At 45.2% G+C, this 22,544-nt stretch overlaps 1 protein-coding gene across 3 annotated transcripts in view; it reads right to left on the reverse strand.

Annotated features, from left to right (window-relative positions):
• PASK (PAS domain containing serine/threonine kinase) overlaps positions 1-22,544 on the reverse strand; it is a 59,946-nt gene that overhangs the window by 13,380 nt on the left and 24,022 nt on the right. For 2 of the 3 annotated variants that reach the window (XM_027875817.1, XM_027875816.1), the window contains exons 3-10: positions 21,303-21,541; positions 20,254-20,424; positions 18,788-18,928; positions 18,137-18,271; positions 16,897-17,178; positions 13,474-13,639; positions 11,181-11,334; positions 8,928-9,553 (exon numbers count right to left, since the gene is read on the reverse strand). In XM_027875817.1, coding sequence (XP_027731618.1) covers positions 8,928-9,553; positions 11,181-11,334; positions 13,474-13,639; positions 16,897-17,178; positions 18,137-18,271; positions 18,788-18,928; positions 20,254-20,424; positions 21,303-21,541 — 1,914 coding nt within the window. The remainder of the gene's footprint in view (positions 1-8,927; positions 9,554-11,180; positions 11,335-13,473; positions 13,640-16,896; positions 17,179-18,136; positions 18,272-18,787; positions 18,929-20,253; positions 20,425-21,302; positions 21,542-22,544) is intronic. The other variant, XM_027875819.1, reaches the window with a different exon arrangement.

Below are 22,544 nucleotides of genomic sequence, written 5' to 3' on the forward strand. Positions count from 1 at the left end.
GTCCCATCAGCATCTCAAATTGAGCTCAACCAAAACAAAACTCATTGTCTTTTCCCTGAAATGCACATCTCTTCCCAACACCCAATTCACTGCTCCTGCCACATCCTCCCTTCTAACTGAAGCTTTGGCTTTAATGGAATTCATTGCTTATCCCACTTTCAACTGAATTAAACATTTACCTAGCAAGTAAGTGCCAGGCACTGTTCTAGGTTTTGCAACTACAAAGACAAAAATGAAAACTACTCTCTGAAGCCTCAAGGAGCTTCTAGTCCCTAGTGATGAAGGACAACATGTACAGGGATCCCTTTGCAGGGAAAAAGCCCTGAGAATGAAGGGAAGTGGGAAAGGCTTCTCTCCTGGAAGCTAAGACCTGATAAAGGCCTTCGCACTGGACACAGGTGTTTTTGTTACCCACCTTTTTTTATCCCAGTAAGGATTTTGAGAGATTGGGATGAAAAGGAAGTGAATTCCAGACACTGACCAGCTGAGATGTTCAAAGTCCAGAGATACAGAGATACAGCTACTATAACAAACCGACTGTCAGAGGCACAATAAATTGAGGGAGAAAGAGGCTCAAATAAAAGACAGGACCACTGTGAAGGGGAAAAAGGAAGGGGAAAGGAACGAACATTTACCCAGCACCTCCTGTGCACCAGGCACCGTACAAACAAATTATCATCTTATTGGCTCCTCTCCATAACCCCGTGAGGTAGGCGCTGTTAATATTCTCATTTTACAGCTGAGAAAACTTAAGTAAACAGAGATTCTGTGACTTGTGAGGGTAATTCATGTTGAAAAGAAAACCAAAATGCTCAACTTTTATTTCATCCCCTTTCTCTTCCAAAGAGAATAATATTTGAACTGGAATGGACAGGAAATAAGTGGCTGATAGGGAGTTGAAATTTAAGATGACCAATCAGTCAGCAAGAGTTTACTATGCACCTGCTCTTTAACTGGCTCTGTGCTAGATACTGAGCATACAAACGCAAATAATGAAATGGCCCTTCCTCTCGTGGAGCTTACATGCCACCAAGAAATCGAGGCAGGCTTGTGACAAAGCCCAGCCAGCATGACCATCACCCAGAGATTAAAGAGGAGTCCCCAGGGGTGAAAACAAGCCCTCCACAAGGGCCTGAGCCCAAGAACACACCGCACGGGACTGGACATCCTGGAAGACACTGTGTCTCATTTGTGGCCACCTGCATTTACAGGCTAATAGGTCTAGGGCTTTAAACACATCCATGTTGTCCATGGGCAAACTGGGTGGAAATACTGCCCATTCAGCTCTACTGAGGAAAAGAAACGGACGTGACTAGACGTAGGAGAACCCGTAAAAGGCTGTTTCTTGGAGCGAGGACATTCTGCCCTTGGCACCGACAGCCTATGCTATGTTTGTAGATCAGATTTACCAAAACCAGCTGAAGGTGAGTGACCACAAAATTTGTGATTCTGTCAGATGGCTGATTCACCAGTGGTCCATTTTCTGGTTTTTCAGACAGCCCATCAGTCTACAGATGACAGTGTCTGAAATGTGGAGAATGTATAAGGTGTAAAGTAATGTTTCACAGGTAAAATGGAGAAGTCTTACACATGGAGACAGTGAAGCACAGAAGAGTTCACGAACTTCCAAGCTCTCCCATATCTAGGACATCAGAGCCAGGATTCAAACTTGGACCTTCATCCACATCACCAAATTGCGTCTCGGTGGAAACAGAGCACGGCAAAGCTGAGCTCAGTATTTTAAAAAGAGGCCCGGCAGATCTGACATTAGTTAAGGTGCCGTGTGAGGCAGTGTGATGATTGGGTGTCCAGGTTCTTACGGTCAGTGGCGACAGGATTCCATGTCCCCTCAGGACGGTGCTTCATGCCGGAAGGGTGTGGCTTTTAATGCCAGTAGGACTTCCTCTCCTATCATGGAGCTCTTTTCTGCAGGAATCAACTTGAGGCAGAGGAATAAAGCCCGTGGAGGCGTGGCCTCTACAGCAACCCTCAATCCACCTTCTCAAGGAAGATCAGGAGGGAGGCCGAAGGAAAGAAATTCCTAACATCGTGGATAGGCCTTTCAGGATCTGGTGTCCACTTCACACTCTTGGAGTGATCTCTCACTGAGAGATCAGGGAAGGGTGCTGTCAGAGCAGAAAACTTGTGTATAAATCAAAAGACAGAAGAATTCCTGCGAGTCTTCTGCTTATGCAGGGACCCCCTACAGTAGTAAGGTCTCAACTAAAAAAAACATAAAGACCCCTCTCTAGCTGATTATTGTGTCCCCAAGATTTCATCTTCTCCTCAAACTGGCATTTGCCAGTACTCTCTAAGGTTCCTAAAGATGGCCTGGGCCCATTGAGCACAATGGGCAGAATCCTGGAAATAGGTGAGGCTACCATGGAAACAGGACACCACCCCCCGTAAACCCAGCAAGTCTTGAAACATCAAGTTCATGAACTTCTGAAAAGTTGTGCATGTTGTACAAACCAAAGGCTTGTACAAACCCATGATCTATATGGGCCACAATGAGACTGGGAGACTATCTTCCATTCATCAGTTTTCTCATATTCAAATGAAATTGTACATCATAGAGAAGGTTCACTGTGGTGATCTCACCAACACCAGGGGTCCCTCAGGTTAGGTGTCTATGACAAGAACACTCATCCTACACAGTGACAGCAATCAGGTGTTCCTTTACAGTTGTGGCAGGAGTGTGACTTCCCAATATTTTCCTTGACAAAGTGATATGACAATTACTGAGGTTCTGCCAGAAAAGATAAAGGGTCAGACTAACCCTCCTTTTTTTTCAGGAACTCTTTCAAATGATGACATTTCACAGTGATCAAGCTAGCAAAGACAGGACAAGATCAGAAAACTCATCGTGGGAAGGTAGAGCTTTAACCAGGTAAAACTGTTGTGGAAAAACATGGGGGTCAAGTGTGGTAGCAGACCCCACAGGGCTAGCTGTGAGGAAAGCTGAGGCTCAGTGGCTCATGGAGCCATGGGGATGTTTGCCCTAAAGTGGGCCCCTAGGAGTGGAGGGAGTCAGGAAACAGAGAGGTTAAAGCTCTACCTACTGATCAGTGCTGGTCTCTGGCTTAAGGATGGTGGCTGTATTTCCAGCTTAGGCAAAATAGGGAGATCCAGCATCCCCCTCTCCCCTGGGGAGAGTAGGAATGAAAATGTTACTAAATTTTTAAAGCCTCTGACCTAGAGATTTCACTACTGGCATTATATCCCAGGAAAGTTATGGATGACAAGAAAATATCGTATGTTTGAACATGTTCGAAGCAGTGTTATTTGAAATAACAAGAGATGTACCCAACACCAGGGGAAAGGCTGAACAAATCATGGTATATGAATTGATGGAACATTATGACACTGTAAGGAATTACGAACATAAAGCATTCAAAGACACATGGGCGGAGAGAGCAACCACGTTAATCAGCGGCAGCGTAAACTTCAAAGAGAAACAGATCATGCCTGCAGGTTGACTGGAAGACCCCAGGTTAACATTATCTCGGTTCGACTGCATTTTTAAATATCGTGTTAACTATTTCCCAGCAACATTTCCGTCTGGTTCTTGTGGCAGCCCATGTGTGACACCTAGTTGTGCACCTCATCCGTCTGACAAGGCCAAATGCAGGGCTCGGGGTCAGGACTAGACAATCCAACTTTTCTGTTAACAATCCAGAGCCTAAAGCATTCTGATGCTGCTGGGGGAGCATATGTGTGCCAAGTATCACTGACTCAAGTTTGAAAATCCATAAGTGAACCATTTTGGGGAGAATAAACTTTGTAGCCAGGATTTCCTGGTGTTTTTTTTTCCCCTTGGGAAGTTTCCACTGTGTCACAACACAATAATTTTTTTTTAAATTTATGATAATTTAATCCTTCAAAAGATGGAATAACCAGCAAGAGGAAATGTGATGATGGCTCCCACTCACACCCCTAATTCTTTGGGCTCACCTCCTAAGAACTCCCTCCAGAAGAGGCACAAGGCCGCATACTTTGGGGTACACCCAGTCTGACTTGTCTGCTCCCTGGGACCTCGACACTAGACAGATACAGGGTTCCTCCAAGACCATGAAGCCACTGCTCTAGGTAAAGGCCATCACAGCGCCCGTCCCCATTCATTCACAGGCCAACCAATCCCTATAGTCCACTCCATGGCCTTTCTGTCCCTGACTGTGAAAGAGAACTTCTAAACCATTAGGTATTATAGGTCCCAACACTGGCGCCCTGTGAGGGGAAATTTCAGAAAGGGGAGCTCTCTGAAGTTGGCGGTTCTAATTGTCACCTAGTGGAGGGCTTGTTCTATCAGGTAGGAGGGGACAAAGAAAACCCTGGCCTGGGCCATGTGGGAATTCCATGAGGAGTTTATACTGGGCCAGAGACCCTAAGAGGTCCTGTGGCCACCCAGGAAAAGATTCTGGGGTACCATTTTGCTGCAGACTTTCCCTGGATCCAGAGGCACTTATCAGCTTCTGGAAGGTCTGTAAAAGCTTTCCAGAGGATATTCAGTTCTGCGTGGGGAGAATCCAACTGGAGTTCAAAGCTAGAGAGTTTCAAGGAGGTAAATAGCCAGGCCATTATGTGACCAGGGCCAGGGAAGCCTGATGCTTTGGGAAGAGCATGAAACCAGTCCTTGCACCATAAGGAAAGGCAAGAGGAGAGGAGAACTCATGGACAAGAAGCAGGGCCCTGGGGAAAAAAACAGCCTCCTGCTACCCTGGAAAAGAGGGCACAAGAGAATAACAGATTAAAGGGACCAAAGTCAAGAGATGAGGCATTAAAGGGAAGGGGAGAAGGGAGAGGGGAGGAAGAAGCAATGCCTAGTGAGTGGGAAACGAGGAGTAGATCCAAGCATCCAAGGAATCCAAGAGTCTCCCACAATGGGCAGATGAGCAAGCCCATAAGCAAGCTCTGCGTCATAGAGAGTCATGGTTTCACTCACAGTAGCCTCCTTTCTGTCCTACAATGGATGTGGAAATGCTCATTTTACTTGGTGTTGGCTAAGTGCAGAATAATATGTGTGTGGGTGTATGTGCGCACGCGCGCGCACACACACACACATTTTTAAGATGGCTTCCCTTGGGGAACAGAAGGGAGGGAAGGAAAGAGAGAAAGAGAAAAGGAAAACGAGGGTAGGTACTTTTTTACTGATTCCTTTTTGCCAAAGTACAGCAGTCTCTGCTAGATCCACAAGAGTTTAGGTTCGCTAAACAAGCTGCATGTTTTACATGGTTTTTTGTTTCGGTATCAGCAATACTTAAATTAGCTATTTAGAAGTATGAAAAGGAAAGAAAAAAGAAACATAGCCATAATTGGCCTTTGTATTTTCTCAGTCGTTGCCCAATGTATAAACTCCCCAATACTGGAAAAATTGTTACAAAATAGCTAACGAAAAAGACCACTGTCCAGAAAGCATGACCTCTGCTCATGTCTTATTGTATTTGAACAGTTCCATAGGGACTGCCTTCCCCGTGCCCTTCCAGTATAGCCCCAGGCACCCCACAAAACATGCCTACCTCTCCAGCCACTTAGAGCTGCCTAACATCCTGGGACAACTCCACCGGAAGCAGAACCCTTGTAGACAATGACACCAACCAGAACTCTTTCCTCTTCTAAAATATGTAGAGAACTGGGTCAAACATATAAGAATACAAGTCATTTCCCAGTTGATAAATGGTCAAAAGATATGAACAGGCAGTTTTCAGAGGAAGAAGTTAAAGCCATCTATAGTCATGTGAAAAAGTGTTCTAAATCACTATTGATTAGAGAAATGCAAATTAAAATAACTCTGCAGTACTACCTCACACCTATTAGACTGGCTAAAATGACAAAAAAGGAAAATGATAAATGTTGGAGAAGATATGGGAAAAGTGGAACACTAATGCATTGTTGGTGGAGTTGTGAATTGATCCAACCATTCCAGAGAGCAATTTGGAACTATGCCCAAGGGGCTATAAAACTGTGCATACCTTTTGATCCAGCAATTCCACCACTAGATCTGTATCCCAAAGAGATCATAAAAAAAGGAAAAAGACCCACATGTGCAAAAATATTTATAGCAGCTCTTTTTGTGGTGGCAAAGAATTGGAAATTGAGGGGATGCCCACCCGTTGGGGAACAGCTGAACAAGTTGTGGTATATGAATGTAATGGAATACTATTGTGCTATAAGAAATGACGAGCAGGCAGACTTCAGAAAAACCTGGAAAGACTTATATGGACTGATGCTGAGTGAAGTGAGCAGAACCAGGAGAACGTTACACAGTACACAGCCACGTTTTGCAAGGACTAACTTTGACAGACTTAACCCTTTTCGGCAATGCAAGAATCTAAGACATCTCTAAAAGACTCATGATGGAAAATGCTATCCACATCCAAAGAAAGAACTGTGGAGTCTGAATGCGGATCAAAGCAGACTATGTGCTCTTTTTTTGGTTTGTTTCTTCTTTCTTGTGGTTTTTCCCTTTGATTCTAATTCTTCTTTATAACATGACTAATGTGGAAATATGTTTAATATGATTGTACATGTATAGCCTATATCAGATTGCACACCATCTCAGGGAGGAGGCAGCAGAGGGAGGGGGAGAAAATTTAGAACTCAAAATCTTATAGAAGTGAATATTGAAAACTATAACCAAACAAATAAATAAAATTTTAAAAAAAAAATGATGAGCAGGACGGTTTCAGAAAAACTGAAACTGATGCAAAGTGAGGTAAGCAGAACCAGGAGAACATTGTACACGGTAACAACAATATTGTGCGATGATCAACTTTGATAGACTTAGCTCTTCTCAGCAGTACAACAATTGACAATGCTAACCACATTCAGAGAAGGAACCACGAAGCCTGAATCTACATCGAAGCATACCGTTTGCACTTTTTTGTTATTGTTTTTTTCTTTCTTGTGGTTTTTCCCTTTTGTTCTGATTCTTCTTTCACAATATGACTAATGTGGGAATAGGTTTAATATGATTGTACCGGTATAGCCTAAATTAGACAGCTTGCTGTCTTGGAGAGGGGGAAGGCAGGGAAGGAGGGAAAAAAAAACTTTGGAACTCAAAATCTTACAAAAGTGAATGTTGAAAACTATCTTTACATGTAATTGGAAAAAATAAAATATTATTAAGTGGAAAAAAACCTCTTTCCTCGAGGATTGACACATTTCCACCCTATCATACCCACCCCATCGCAGTGCCCCTCATAGGCACTGTTTAAATCCTGGTCTCTGTCCTCCACTGACACCTTTATTCTCAGCTCCCAACCTCTCAGTCTAAAGCTACCATGTCTTCCACGGTGCCTTTGAAATGCCTGCTGCATGGGTAACAAACTAGATTTCCATCTTCACTCCCTCCAACTTCTTGTATTCAGTAAGACTTGGCTGCCTCTTGATAACCTCAGGGCTAAGAAAACCAGAGGTAGGACCATGATCCTATATAATCCCGTAACTATTACCCCCTTATTCTTGGAAGCCATGCATTTGTTAGTGCATCCAAAGATTCTATCAGCCTTCTTTGCTGCTGTATCATCCTTCTGACTTGTAATCCACCAAACCCCCGATCTTTTTAAGACAAACGGCTCCCTCACCAGGCCTCCCCCAACCTGTCCTTGATCTCATCGGCTCATACAGACTCAGTTATCGTCTCTATGCCAGTGCTTCTCAGATCTACTCAGCCCTAACCTTTCTGCTCCCCTCCAGGATCACATCTCCAACTCTCTTGAATTGGATGTCCTACAGACGTCTTAAATGCAACATGCCCAAAACTGAACTCATGATCTTTCCCAAAAAAGCCTTCTCTCTTCCTAACTTGCCACTCACTGCTGAGGGTACCACCATCTTCCCAGTACCCAAGCCCACAAATTAGGTATCACCCTTGACTCCTCACTCTTTCTCATCCCCCCTACCCATCCAATCAGTGGTCAAGTCCTATCATTTCTACCTTCATAACTTCTCTCTCATTTGCCCCCTTCTCTCCTCTGGCACTCTGAGGGAGACAACACATAAAAGAATTCAGAGGCTGGAAAAGCTTGTAAGTACTAAGAATGCAGCAGCAGGGTGAATAGCAAGGCCCAGGGAACTTTAATAGGTCAGAAAAATGTTGTCAAATCAACATTCTTTAGATACAATCAGTTGATAAGCTATGAATCTACCTAAATGTACTATATAATTCAGCCTACATTTAACCATCTTATTCACTAAAATATCATCAGACTATTAAATGCTTTGTTAAAATTCAGAAACGCTTTAGTCTAGAAAATTTCCTTGATCTACCCTCAAATTTTCTTGAGAGAAAACAGTACAAAAGTATTATGACAAGAGGAAAGCACTACAGAGATTTGAATTTAACAGTAAGACACACACTTGTTTGGGAAATCAAAGGAAAACTCATTGGTAAGACTAATAAAAATGAAATAGGGAAGGGTGAGTTGAGGGGCAATAGCACAAGACAAGCTCTGTGAGCACCAGAGCTTCCCCGGGCAGGGAGAGCTGAACGTTCCAGACAACAAACTACCAGCTTACTAGATTTAAGACTTATCCTTGGGGCAGCTGGGTGGCGCAGTGGGTAGAGCACCGGCCCTGAAGTCAGGAGGACCTGAGTTCAAATCCGGCCTCAGACCAAACATTTGACACTTACTAACTGTGTGACCCTGGGCAAGTCACTTACCCCCAACTGCCTAAAAAAGATAAAAATTAAAAAATTAGAAAGACTTATCCTTAATGCAGACTTTAAAATCATCCATTTTACAAAGGTACACAGAAATCAGAACTACACGAGTGAACCCTTTTCACCAAAATTACTGGGAAGATTTTAAAAACTCACTAAGAAATTATTACAATAAAATCCCCAAATTGTGTGGCAGCATCCAAATAGAAATGTGAAGGTACCTAACGCCGGTGAAGAACGAACGCAGGCCCTTTGAGGTACTCACTGAGCTCGGCCCCATCTCGGTGATGACAGGTCCCAGTGTAAGTGCCTTCCTGGATCTCCAGGTGGAGGCCCAGTGTCGGGGTCTGTTGCCTCCCCATTTTCACAGGGGTGGAGGTTGCTGGAGCATTCAGTGCTTGCTTCTCCAACATGGATCCCCCTTTCGAGGGATCCACGTTATTATGTTTCAGAGGGCCGTGGGCTGAAAGAGCGTCCTCTGGCGCTGATGCTCCCCAGCTGTCCTCGGAAGCGTCCAGCTTCTGCCCATCCACACTGGGTGGAGGGGTCGCCTGGGAGTCTGAAGTCTCAGGAGAGTGCCTCTTACCACTGGAAGCAGAGGCGTCCACGCCATCGGTGACTTCAGTAACACCTGGGGCCCCCGACAAGTCACTTTCTCCACTGGCATTTTCCAAGCCCCGTGGCTGAGAAGGGGATTCTCCCAATATAACAACTGAACTCTGGTTTTTCGGGACTCTTTTAGATTGAAGGCTCGACTCCTTTTTCAAGATGCCGATTACGCTTTTTTGACCTTGCACCGTTCCCCACTCCGCAGGTTCCTCCTCAGAAGCTCCCCCAGACGAGGGCTGTCCCTCTCGCACAGGCGGACTGTCGGCAGTGACGTTATCCATCCTGAGGACAGTGACACGGATTGCATGGTTACATCACAACCGACACGAAGCAAAAACAACAGAGTATGCTATCTACTACCTCCACTGTGCTAGAAATCAATACCCAGAGGCTGACTGCCTCTCTACTGAAAATCTCAGGCTTTTACCCCTGGGAGCTTTACCAAAGGAAACAATGGTTCATGAAATCGGAAAGATTCCAGTAGGAACCTTGTCGATGACATCCCCCACATGATGGCTTCCCTCATGGACACCAGCCATATCTCTCCCACAGCTCAACGGGCTGCTAGCTCCAAAAATGTCCTTCTCCCCACGGCCATTCTACTGAAGAGAGGCTCCTGGAACTGAGCGTGGGCGGCACTCGGGCAACCTAGAGCCGGACCATCAACTACTCCACACTACAAACCTTTCCAGCGCAAAGCCTTGAGGAACGCAGGGTCCCCCTCTGTCCATGGCAGGAGAAGGCTTTGGAGGAGATAAGTGGTAGAGAGGTTTAAAGATAGGCACCACTTACTCCAATTGTGAACACAGCACACTGAGCCATGATGCCACCCTCAACAGCCCTCCCCTTGAAATACGGACCTGCATCGTAACATCTCTTCTACAAATTCCATTTGCCTACCATCCGATGGCCTCCTTTGGCCACTGGCCTTCTCTACACTCAGCCCCTCCAGAAGCCAGCTACGTTTAAGCTGCCTCACTTAGCATGGCTTCATTCCCCAGTTCACTGCATTGATGCAAAAGGCCCTCCAAGATGGTCAGTAATCCAGCCCATATGGGAACAAGTTGTTCCATGGACGCGTCCCTTCTCACCCCAAGTGGGGAGGAGAAGATGGGGGTTATGCCTTGGACGTCACTGAGCTCATTCCGGAATGCACACCTTCCAATCACACAGCCGTACGGCCCACTGGGATATTTGTGGAGCTCAATGTCACGGGGTGCCAAGGTGTGCCTCCTTCTTGGGGCTCATGTCTAGCGCACAGGCCAATGCAATCCAAAGAGCACGAGACGCGGCTCTCAAGTCCCTATGGGAACTGGCTTTGGGGGCATCGGGCAAGTCCTTTCACTGCCCATGCCTCAGTTGTCGTTAAATCTACCTGAAAATTCCCATCATCTTTCTCTTCTAACAGAATTTTATAGAAGTTAATGACAACTTGCTCAGAATTTTGAGTTCCCTGAAACTGCTGTTAATATATGTGTGTGTGAGCCGTGTGTATGTTTGCATATGTGTATATATACACACACATGGACCTGCACATGTAAACATACATCTACATGCATCATACAGGTATACAGCCAATGAACAAGAACTTGAAAACCCCATCCGTCCCCCCCAGAGTGGAGCCCACAGGGCAGGAGTTAACAAGAGACCTCCTTCCCAAAGTACCGGGGAGAGCCCTGGGCTCCGGGGCAGGCAGCCCGAGACCTAGTCCTGGCTTTGGTGACACTGGACCACTCACGTCGCATTGATGAGTCACAGTTTCTCTATCTGGACAAGGAGGCAGTTGGACCAAATGGTCTCTGAGTCCTCCTTCGGGTCTGAAGTTCTGCTCTTCTCCTGGGAGTACACCGCAGGAGGGTTCCTTTGCCCGTGGGCACAACAGCACGGTTACAGTTTTCAAGCAGCTTACCCTGGTGCGGGTGTGTCTGAAAGTAGAGAACCGTTCCCATCATTTTCAACTAGGGTCGCCATCTTGCTAGGGTCTCTTGAGGGTTGTGCTGATTCCTGGTCCTCCAGGATTTGGCGAAGTTCATTTGCAGAATGCAAGATATTAACACCGGCACCTAAGAGGAAAAAAAAGGAATAGTCTTTTTTCCGAGCGACTCAGCACTGAACAAATGATTCCTGATTGGCATGAGCTGGGTCTTGTTCTCCCTTCTTGCCCCAGACATAGGCAGAATTAATAATTATCTTGAAGAGAACACCAGCCTCCACTGAAAGAAATGCACCATAAACTGTGCTCATATGTGAGGTCTGGAAAAAGGGAGAAAAGATTCCATTTCAAACGCCCACATTTTAGGTAGGACACAGACCAGACAGTGTCCAAAGGAAGACAACCAAAAGAACAACGTGGATCATTTCACTCCTTTGAACTGGATCCCAGCCATCACGCCCCAAGGAACCACATCGTCCTGCCAGACTACTTCAGCTTTGGGACTCACGCCTAGTCAGTGCCCTCGATACCGTCTCTGCTGCTGATTGCAGGGCTAGAGGACAGACCAAAGAACACCTCCCAAAGCCTCCATTCTTGCAATGGGCTCCCAGGGCAGCTATCTCTTCATTTGCCCTCAAGCTACACACCTTTGGCCCAGACTCCATCAGGCCGCCCATACCAGGTACCTTCCCTCCCACCCCCTTTTCGGCTTCCTTTTTAATGCTGTCTTCCCCCGGTAAACTGTAAGATCCTTGAGGGCAGGGACTGACTTTTTCACATTTGTAGCCCCAGTGCTCAGCACAGTGCCTGGCACATAAGTAGGCATTTAATAAATGTTTATTGACCATCATTAGAAAGAACTGGTGGTGTTTAGCCTAAAGATAAGAAAAGACTTAGAAGAAACACAATCACTATCACCAAATATCTGAGAGGCTGCCATGTGAAGTGGGGTGGGTGATTAAACAATTTCTGGCCTAGGCTTCTTGCTACTACTGTGCTAAGAAAAACTGGCTCAGATTCCAACTTCCTGCTACTGTTGGCTTGAAGAAGCAGGTCATATTTACTGCTGAAGTTTGCAAAAATCAAGCTTGAGACATAACCTGCAGCTCTATATTGGATCAGCTCGTCCCCTGTCATTCCTGATACAAACATCCTTCTTTCCTCCTTCAACTTTCCCTCCCAAAGTATAAGCCTATATCTTCTGCTCTCTGTAAAATGCCTCTGTACCCATCCTGCTTCTGTACTCAGATCCTACATAGAGCTGCTGAAGCTGAAGCCCAGAGCTCACTGACTGATTGGCGTCGGATGAAACCTGCACTCTGAACAAGATCAAACTGCATTGTACTCTCCTATCTCTGGGTCATTGATTGGTGATTGAGAGTACTACCCAGTAAGTGACTCTAGGACAATTTTTTCAAAACTCGATCCAACGTTCCAGCCCATTAACCCCTCCAACACGTACAAGGTAGAGTTTACCTAGGGAGAATTATGGGCAGGAAAAACCAACTACCCAGTAAAGTTGCAGTCCTATCTAGGAAACCACAAAAACAGCTTAGTGTTTTAAGTATTGGTCTACATTGCCTATACGTCTATCTGTCCCTTGTGCCTGAATACTCTATTAGCTATAAACCATTAAACTCTGAGGGATCAGTCACAACGATATCCTGATAAGCATCGTGCTGTAATACAGGTCTCAAAAGCAAGGGTTTGGTTGAGGGACTTAATGTTTTAACATGAAGGCCTTCTTTCTTCCTGGGTGAATATCTTGCTAGGTCTAGGATTCTTCCAAACCCTACAGGCAAGAAACTCATCTGTCTGACTGTCTGCCATTTGTATTTATTGTACTGTCTTGGCTACCATTCCTCTTTAAATTCCTGGGTAGTCTTCATCTAGTCTGGTCTGATATAAATTTCAGATTGTCAGTAGGATCCCTATCACTAATGATATAAATTTGACATCTCAATTATGCCTTGAATAGCCTGTGATCATTATGACATTCCTCAGGTTTTAATAACTCTGGGCTCGTTCTGGTAATTTTGGCTTGTGACAACTGCCTGTAGATTCTGGAAGCTAAATTATTCCTGGTTGAATCTACTGATACGTTTTCAAATTGTGAGATTCTGGGACGCTGCTGAAATCCTGTGCCTGTCATGCCTTCCTAATTCAGCTGCGAGCTCCCTCCTGCCCACAACGATATTTTGTGTGCTGGTGCAGGAGAAGGCTTTCCACAAATGCTCGCAGCATCAGGGCATGCTACGGCCATTTTTACCTTTAGCACTCTCTGCACGACGCGCCTCTTTGTCATCTTCCTTCCTCTTCTCCGCCTTATTCTCATTTCTTCCTCCCGAGAAGCCAACAGTACTGAGCGATGGCGCAGGGCTATTTTCTACCAGGTCCACTTGGTTGTAAAAATCAGGTATCAGAAATGTGATGTTCTAAAAACATACAACGCTTAAGATTCAGAACCCAAGCAGAGTCTATAATGACAACAAAGAAGAAGAAGGTGGGAGAAGGGAAGACAAGAGAGAAGGAGAGAGGGAAAGACAGAGGGGGAGAGAAGGGGAGAGCAAAAGAAAGAGAAGAAAAGTGAGACATGCAGAGTGAGAAATGAGAGATTAAAGAAAATAAAACACGTTTAACAGATCTGCAAACGGTTTTCATTCCTTTGGCTCTGTCCCTTCTCTTTATAATGCCATGTATATACACACACACACACACACACACACACACACACACACACACATGCATACAAAGATCTGCCTCTTACTGAAGTTTAATGGATAAAGGCAATGACCTTTTTGTAGGAGGAATTCATATTTTGACTATGGGTTGGAGTAAATGACCTCTGTTGGAGATCAGAAGATTCTATGGATGGTTCACCAACAATAGGTTGAGCTCATGATTTGGCCTTCATGGAGTGACACACTTCTTCTGTCTGTCTCCATCCACTACATCAAAAAAGCAGCTATGAGTACAGGTTTTTATTAGGTAAACTAATTTTGAAAGTAATCTCTCTTATTTTGTCTATTTGCTAAAAAATCTATTTCTTCTGGTAGAGAGAGGAAGGAAAAAACAACAGTAGTGCCAGCGGACAGAAGGATACAATGAGAAGCAGAAGCCCCGGGCTGTGTCCCAGGAGATCACTAGAAGCAAGCCCTTTCACCTCTCTGGGCCTCAGGGACAAAATAGAGGACGGGAGCAGCGGAGAGCATACAAGTCTAAAATTCCATGAGTCTACGAAGACCCCTCCACTGAAGGCATGCTGAGGCACTGGACAATCAAAAGTGCCCAAGCATAAGACAAAGGAAGAATACCAAGGCCGCAGTTTGTCTGAGTGAGATCTGAGGGATGCAGTGGGCAGACCACTGCTCAATGCATGGCAGCCAATGAAGTAAATGCATTCATTTACCATACGTGTAAATGTGTACCCATTTAGTGCCTACTGTGTACTAGGCACTGAGGTGAAAATACTATCCAGAGGGCAATCAGGATAGTAAAGGGCTGTGAAAACATACCAGATGAAGCTCTATGGAAGAAAATCGGTATAGTCAACTATTAACAACCATATGAAAAAATGTTCCAAATCATTAATAATTGGAGAAATGCAATTTGAAGCAACTCTGAGGTTTCACCTCATACATATCAGATTGGAAAAGATAGAAAGAAGAAAAAAAAAGGAAAATTATTATTGTTGGAAGGGGCTACAGGTACCCCCATGCACTGTCAGCAGAGATATAAATTATTTAGTCATTCTGGAAAGCCATTTGGAACTACACCCCAAAAGTCACTGAACTGTGCAAACCTGGATTCAGCTATGCCATTACTAGGTCCACACGGTAAAAAGATCAAAGAGTAAAAGGCCCTGTGTGTACAAAAATATTGACAGAAACTCTTTGTGTGGTGACAGCTAAGAAGCTGTCCTTCAGTTGGGACGGGGCTAAACAAATTATAGTCTTGGAATACAAGAGAATAATCTTATCCGGTGAGAAATGCCAAAATGGGGAGTTTCAAAGAAATCTGGCAGGAACTGATGCAGGTTAAAGTGAGCAAAACCAGGAGGCTAACTTCTACAATAGCAACATAAAGAAGCATGTGGAGACACCTAAGAAAACAGATCAATGGAATAATAAATAATATGTATTTAATAATATAAAAATAATAAATGGAAAAATAATAAACCAAGATTCCAGAGAAATGATGGTGAAGGCTGTGAGTCACAACCTGACAGGAGAGGTGAGGGACTCGTCATGAAGAACAGAATGGACGTCTTCAGCCACAGCCACTGCGCATATCTGTTACGAGGGCATCCCTCAGATGGAAGGGTGATCGGAGAGAGAGGACAGGAAAGAAAGAGAAGGAAGGAACGAAGGAAATAGAGTTATTGAAGCATTATTTTTTAGAAATGAAGACATGAGAAGAAAAACTGGAAAGAAGCACAAAAAAGGATCATTTTGAAAGATACAGGTAAAGCTTGTATTTTAAAAGAAAGCACACTGTACGTAAGAGAGATCTGTAGTTTTCATGGACAATCCTCTTTTTCTTTTCTACCAAGTCCATGGAACTGCCACTGTGGTGTTTCTTAAATTCAAAATAAAAATAAAAACATTAAATGCCCAGAAGGGAAGAGAAGGAAGGCTCGACAGAAAGACAAGCAGGACGGCTTTGAGAGGGACATGTGCACTTGGCATAAGCTTCAAAGAAACAGCAAGCTCTATCTAAAAGAAGTCTGCAGCTTCACATACCAGCCTCTTTTTTATGTTCTACTTTATATGTGGAAATGTTCCCTTTATTTGATGTTTGTTAAATTCAGAATCATTTTTTCTTTTAAAATAGAAGATATTCAGGCTGGAGAGCCCTCACTAGGGACATGTTTAAAACAGAACCCCCAAACAGCCCTCTTTCCGAGTGCCCCCTACCTGGTCTCCTGCCCCAAGTCCCTCCCCACTCCAGTGCGTTCTATACTGCTGACAAATTCACCCCCATTCAATCAAGTCCATGGCTCCCTATCGCCTCAAGGATAAACTACTGGCTCTTGGACCTTCTGAAGCCTTTCACAGCCTGGCCCCAAATGAGATCCCCTGTGCAGAGTGCTTAGCATGGCACCTGACATACAGCGGGCGTGTCTCCACATCTCATCCCCCGCTCCACGTCCCCTCCCTGGGCCCGAACTGATGCCCTGCACTGCTGCTGGCCGTCCCCGGCCTGGAAGGCTCACCCTCCCGGCCTCCCTCTCAAACCACCTTGTCTTAGGTGTGCTGGTTTCCCCTGTTTGTTGTCTCTCTACGCATGTGGACCCCCATCGCCTCCCCTTCAGAGGAGGGACGGCTTCCTTCTGTGGCTTGGCTTCCCCAGCACCTAGCACTGTGCCTGGACCACAGCTGGTGCTTAATAAATGCTTCTTGACTGAATGAAGTAGCCACAGCTGTCTCCACGACCTTAAAGTGCTGGCAAGTGAAGGAAAACGCGTCTGAAGCCTGAGCCCAGAGAGGAAGAACGGGAGGCAGGTCTGGCTGCGGGGGAGGACAGACAGTTGTCTTGGTAAGTTGCACGCTCCCCTCCCCCGAGGACCCTGACCTCCAGGTCTGGCACATGGAGGGGCCCTCTTGTAGGGTCCAACTTGGCCACGGGGTCGTCTCTGCTCTCCCAGAAGAGAACGGACAGAAGGAAAACGCAGAACAAAAGGAATCCCTACCTTCCCCAGCACCTCCACCTTTTCGTAACCAAACAATGTTAGAGCAAAGTTGCTGTTGATGCCATAGATGGTCCCGTCAGGCTGAAGGGTGATTAAGCCGCTGATGGTGGTGAAAATCCAGAGGGAAGCTGAGTAGATGGACCGCGAAGAGGCCTCCTGGCCCTCCTCCTCCTGCTCCTCCACCTCCTCCTCCTCCTCAGGGATGTCCATCCGCAGCTTCAAGCTCAGGGGGAAGGCATTGCCGTCCCTGGTTCTCCCCGTCAGCCTCTGAATCCTAAGGTCCTGTGAAAGCCACGGCAGCTGGTTTAGAGCAGGGCTGGGACGAAGAAGGAAGGCAGGCTCCCTCCCGCCCTTCCCATCCTCACTTTTCTCCTCACACATACACACCACAAGGCCTCTCTAACTATTTGGAGGGGACCACGTCTGTAGCTGGCTGGCATCCAAGGGCTTGCCAGTTAACTCCTCCACTAGACTACAAACTCCCTGAGGAACAGAACTGGGTTTGTGTCTTTCTCTGCATCCACAGCACCTGGCACACAGCAGGCACTTAATAAATCTCTAATGACTGACTGACGCTCATCCCTGCGACCTTCCCTTCTTACTGATGTCTTTACTTCTGATAGGAAGTTCCCACCTCCCCTAGTCCCAAAGCAGTCCCCAGTGGTCAGGAGGGCAGAAGGCTGGAGCCCAAAAGAGGTCTCTTTTCCAACTCAGCCACCAACAAAAAAAGGGGGAAAAATAGGGCTTTAAGTAGGAAAATCTCTGAATCCAAATTAGAAGAAGTATCTTGAATGCCTAAATCAATGGCAAGAGACTCTACCTGGTACATCTGGCAAACAGTCATTCAAAGAACAGGCAGAGAGCCCTGGGCCAGGGTTTGTCCTCTCTTTTGTGTCCTGGATCAGGACCACTCTCTCCTTCCTCCTTTCTTCTCCAACTCAGTCTGGAGATCTGGGGGTTAGCCCCTTCTCAAAAGCATGTTTTTAAATATATAAAATGAAATATAGAGGATTGCAAAGGAAACCAATTATACTGAAGTCCAGTTATCAAAATATTTTTTAAAACAAGTTCATGGACCCAAGGTTAAAACTCCCTGCCTTAGCTGATATCCAGAAATTCCAAAAACTCTGCATCAGGAATCCTGAGCTTAAACATCAGAAAACAGACTGAATTTGTTCCCCGGTCAGCCGAAGCCACCGGAGAGAAGGATCTGCTGGACAGCAGCCGCGGCAGCTCGTACCTCTGTGACCTGCTGGCCCGGGGATGGTCTCTGCAGAGAAGGAATCAGGTCCGTGATCTCGCTCCCAATCACTCCTTCTAAGCACGCGTAGCCAAAGAGTTGAGCAAAAAGGTGGTCACACGATATCACCTTGCCCTGAGAGGAAAAGGGCAGCTGGTCACTTTGGTATGCAATGCACTGGGATCGCAGTTAATTGTCCACCTTCCACTCTCATCAAACCTCAGTTTCTTTTGAGTAAGAAAAATAAGTTAAAGCTGCCTCTACTTTAGGGGTGCAGAAGATTTAAAAGCTAGTCACTTTTCAAAAAATACACCAACTTTCTCCCTCTGCAAGAGAAATGACTAAAAATCCACCCATGAAAAATTCAAAGTTGGAGTGCATTATCGTCTCTGGTTCTCAACAAAACCCTGTCAGACACTACCAGTGAGTGGCCTGTGTAGACTGTGTATGTTACATGAGTTTTTTCTTTTTCTTTTTGTTTTAAATGGTAGGTGTCCCCATCTCACCCATGTATAATTGTATAAATTATATATATATAATGTATATATATATATAAGTATACATGTATAAATGTATAATTGGGAGGAGTGATCTTTGAGGCATTAGGGGGAAAAAACCCTAGGTGAAGGTGAAATAACATAGCAGACTCACATTGCTCTGGAAAGTGACCCAAACTGTGAATCTCTCCACGGGCTCCAGCAAAACCACACAGCAGGGAGAACTATCGTGCTCCACAGTCTTCATCCAGATGGAGACGGGAATCTTCTCCTTGCTGGAGCAGATGAGGTCCACCTGGGAACAGGGCCAGGCTCAGAACCCCTCCACAAAGCCCGCAGCACCAGCCGATCCAGAGGAGCTCCGACAACGAGGCCTCACATCCAGGGGAGGACAAGCCCACCCCAAGGAGCCTAGGAATACACACTTTAAGCCGACTTTCGCCAAAGCCAAAGACTGGGATTGCACCCTTCAAAGCTGGATGGAAATGAGGCACTTGAACGGCCTCAGGAGCAGGGGCGGGGCTCCCGAGGGACATGGGAGATGGTCTTGGAAGGCGGCCTGGTACTAGCCTCTAACCACCTGGGACTGGGCCAGGCTGGGCCCGAGACGCTGGAGTCCTTCTAGCTGCCAGACACAGCCTTGATGAGGCATTGAAATAGGATTTAAGGGAGAATGAGAAAAATCAAATTATTCTCTTCTTCCTCAGCTACATAGGATGCATGAGGAAAAGAAAAAAAGGAAGTTACTTCTTCAAATGACTATTCCCACAACTATACATACTGTGTTTCTTCCCTGGTTCTCTTTCTCAAGAACTAACTCCTTTAATGGATCCATCCAAAACGCTTCAAGTTAAAGTCACAGAATGTTAAAGGTAGAAAGGATCTTAGAATTGCTTCATTGGATCCTCACAACAACACTAGGAAGTAGATGCTATTATTATGCCCATGATAGGAATAGGAAACTGAGGCAGACAGAGCTGACAGGACTTGAACAGACCCAGAAGTTCTTGAGCCTAATCCCCTAGTGACCCAGAAGCTGGAGGCAAAGGACAGAGGCTCCAACCTGGATTCCCCTTCTTACCACTTGTGTGCCCATATGACCGACCACTGCATCCATATGGGCCTCACTTAATCCTCCTCTGTCCTCTGAATCCCTTCCAGCTCTAAAACTCTGATTCGGTAATCCCCGAAAGCCCTTTCAATTTCTGGAGGGGCTGGGGTGACAAAATGGACTGAAGAGTGGCCAGCATTCTGGTGACAAGCCTCTCTAGAGGGAGTAACGGAGCCCGCTTAGCCTCCCTATCTTTCCAGCTCACGCTCTACCCGTATGGCCTTGGAGAACCACCTCCATGACAATCATAAGGTGGCACACGAAGAAAACCAAAATAGAAAATGTTGTAAATGTTTTCCAAATTCTTGACATATTTTATAGTTCATTTATGTTCATTTCATATGCACTTTTATGTGGCCAGATACACTTGGAGAAATATATATATATATATGTGGAAATGGCCACTTTAAGGATAAGAACAATTACTAATTTTGAAGGTGGAAACAAATCAAGGTGGGTGTAAAGGATATAAAAAGGCCCAGCTTCCAAGGAATGAATGCCTCACTCACCACTGTTCCAAAAGCGATGACATTTTGTCCAGACATCTGATCAGACTCATTAATTAACGCCTCTACTACCGAGGTGCTGGATTTAGAAAAGAACACCGACAACCTCTGGCCAATCAACTCTTGACCACCACAGCCAAGGAGGTCGCAAGCTTGGTCATTGATGACGAGGATCTAAAAAGGGACAGAGCAGGGAAAAAGCACAAATTGCTCGGAGCAAATCCCCCCAAGGTTCCAACACCGATGTTATAGCCTCTTAGCTCACTTAGAGCCCAGTTCTAGAAAAAGCTTTAAACCAGCACCATCCCAGAATGCTTCTTGCTTTGCCGTCTCCTTGTCATCATAACACAGCTTAAGTCACAAGGTTTTCCTTCCCTCTGCACCACTTTGCATTTCCTACCCTACAGACCAAACTCCAAATCGGAAATGATGATGACAGTGTCTCAGATACTGCCGAGAATAACACAATTTCATCCAGTCATTAAACTACAGACAACCTGCTCTTAATCATAAATGTGATCACTAAAAATGGGAAATGACATCAACAGCTCCCCTCTTCGGTTGACATGGGCCACTAGCTTCTAAGCAAATGCATTTAGAGAACTGAAACATTTTAAGTTCATTTTTCTCTTAATTGGGCTAACGGCCAAGCAGATAATGGGAAATGGTTTACCCTTCTTCTCCCTTAAATCTCTAGCCTCATAAACAAATTATGTCAATATGGCAAGGATCTATAAATTTATCAGTATGAATACTCCCTCTATCAACACAGAGCATGATCCTCTGTATCACTGAGTGGATGGGCCTGGAGAATTGAATGAAAACTCCTTCACCCTTCAGTGAATATGGTGAAGAAAAAGCGGAAAAACCCAATTATAGTCTAACTTCAACTTCACACGGGTTTAAGGCTCATTCCTTTAGAAAGATGGACCCAAATATTTTGTCCTAAGACTACTTAACAAGCACACAAATTACCCTTCTGACACGATTCAAAGCAGCCATACAAAAAAGGCATTTCTATGGCTGGTCACCATGACCAAAGTTAATACTACCTTCATTGTCTTCAAATCCACTATGAAGACGGCTTTATTTGGGGCATACGCATAAGCAGACGCAGACAGAGAGTGAAGGGATGACCTCGAGGAGAAGCTATTCAGTAAGGAGGTACAGGAAGAGTTACATATAGCACTGGGCAGTTCAGAATGCTCCGACTGGGGCATCACGCTGAATCGGCTCATACAAATATTTTGGGCAGCCAGTGAAGACAAGCAATAGGTATTCCATTTGTCTTCTGAAAAGGAAAATAAAAGAAAGGAAAGGGTGAGAGCTTCTGCAGCTGCTAAGAATCTGGCAGGTTTTCTTAATTTTTTTTTTCAATCAGCAAAAATCCACCTTCTCTCCCTTCCACCCTGGCCTTTCCTCCCAACTAAGAATGAAAGAAAAACAAAACCCGTCACAAAAATTCAGAGTTAAGCAAAACAAATTTCCTCTTTGTCCAGGTACAAAAATACATGTACCTCATTTTGTAATGAGTCCTTCACTTCTCTATCAGGAGGTGGGCAGCGTGCTTCGTCACCAGTTCTACAGAATTAGGGTTGGTCACTCTACTGATCAAAGCTCCAAATTTTTCCAGACTCATTTGTCTTTATTGTCATCACTGTATAAATTGTTCTGCCAGTTCTGCTCACTTTACTCTGCATCAGTTCATGCAAGTCTTTCCAGGTTTCTCTGAAACAACCCCCTTCATTTCTTACAGCATAAAAATATTCCATCATATTTATATACTAGAACTTGTTTAGCCATTCCCCAACTGACAGGTACCCTCTGAAATGCCCCTTCTTTGCCAACTCAAAAAAAGCTGTAACTATTTTTATTCCTTTTTTGTTTTGCTTAGGGCTGATCCCTCCCTGAACCTCTTTGGTGTTCAGTCATTGCCGTCGTAGGCAACTCTTCAGGAGCCCAGTAGGGATTTTCTTGGCAGAGATACTGGAGTGGTTTGCCATCTCCTTCTCTAGCTCATTTTACAGATGAGGAAACAGAGGCAAACTGGGTTAGGTGACTCGCTCGGGATAACATAGCTAGTGTCTGAGGTCAGATTTAAACACAAGAAGATGAGTCTTCCGGGCTCCAGGAGCAACGCTCTATCCACTGTGCCACCTTGCTGCCTTTAACCTGCCCTCCCTCTAATTTTCCACTTCTCCCTCATATTTTCCTGTTGAGTGAAATATTTCTGTACCTAGCTCTATATTTGTGTTTTTCTTCCTTTGACCAGGTTAGATGAGAGTGAGGTTCGA

This window comes from Vombatus ursinus, unplaced genomic scaffold (genome assembly GCF_900497805.2).
Source record: "Vombatus ursinus unplaced genomic scaffold, bare-nosed wombat genome assembly UNPS02014810.1, whole genome shotgun sequence".
In the NCBI taxonomy this organism is placed as follows: domain Eukaryota; kingdom Metazoa; phylum Chordata; class Mammalia; order Diprotodontia; family Vombatidae; genus Vombatus; species Vombatus ursinus.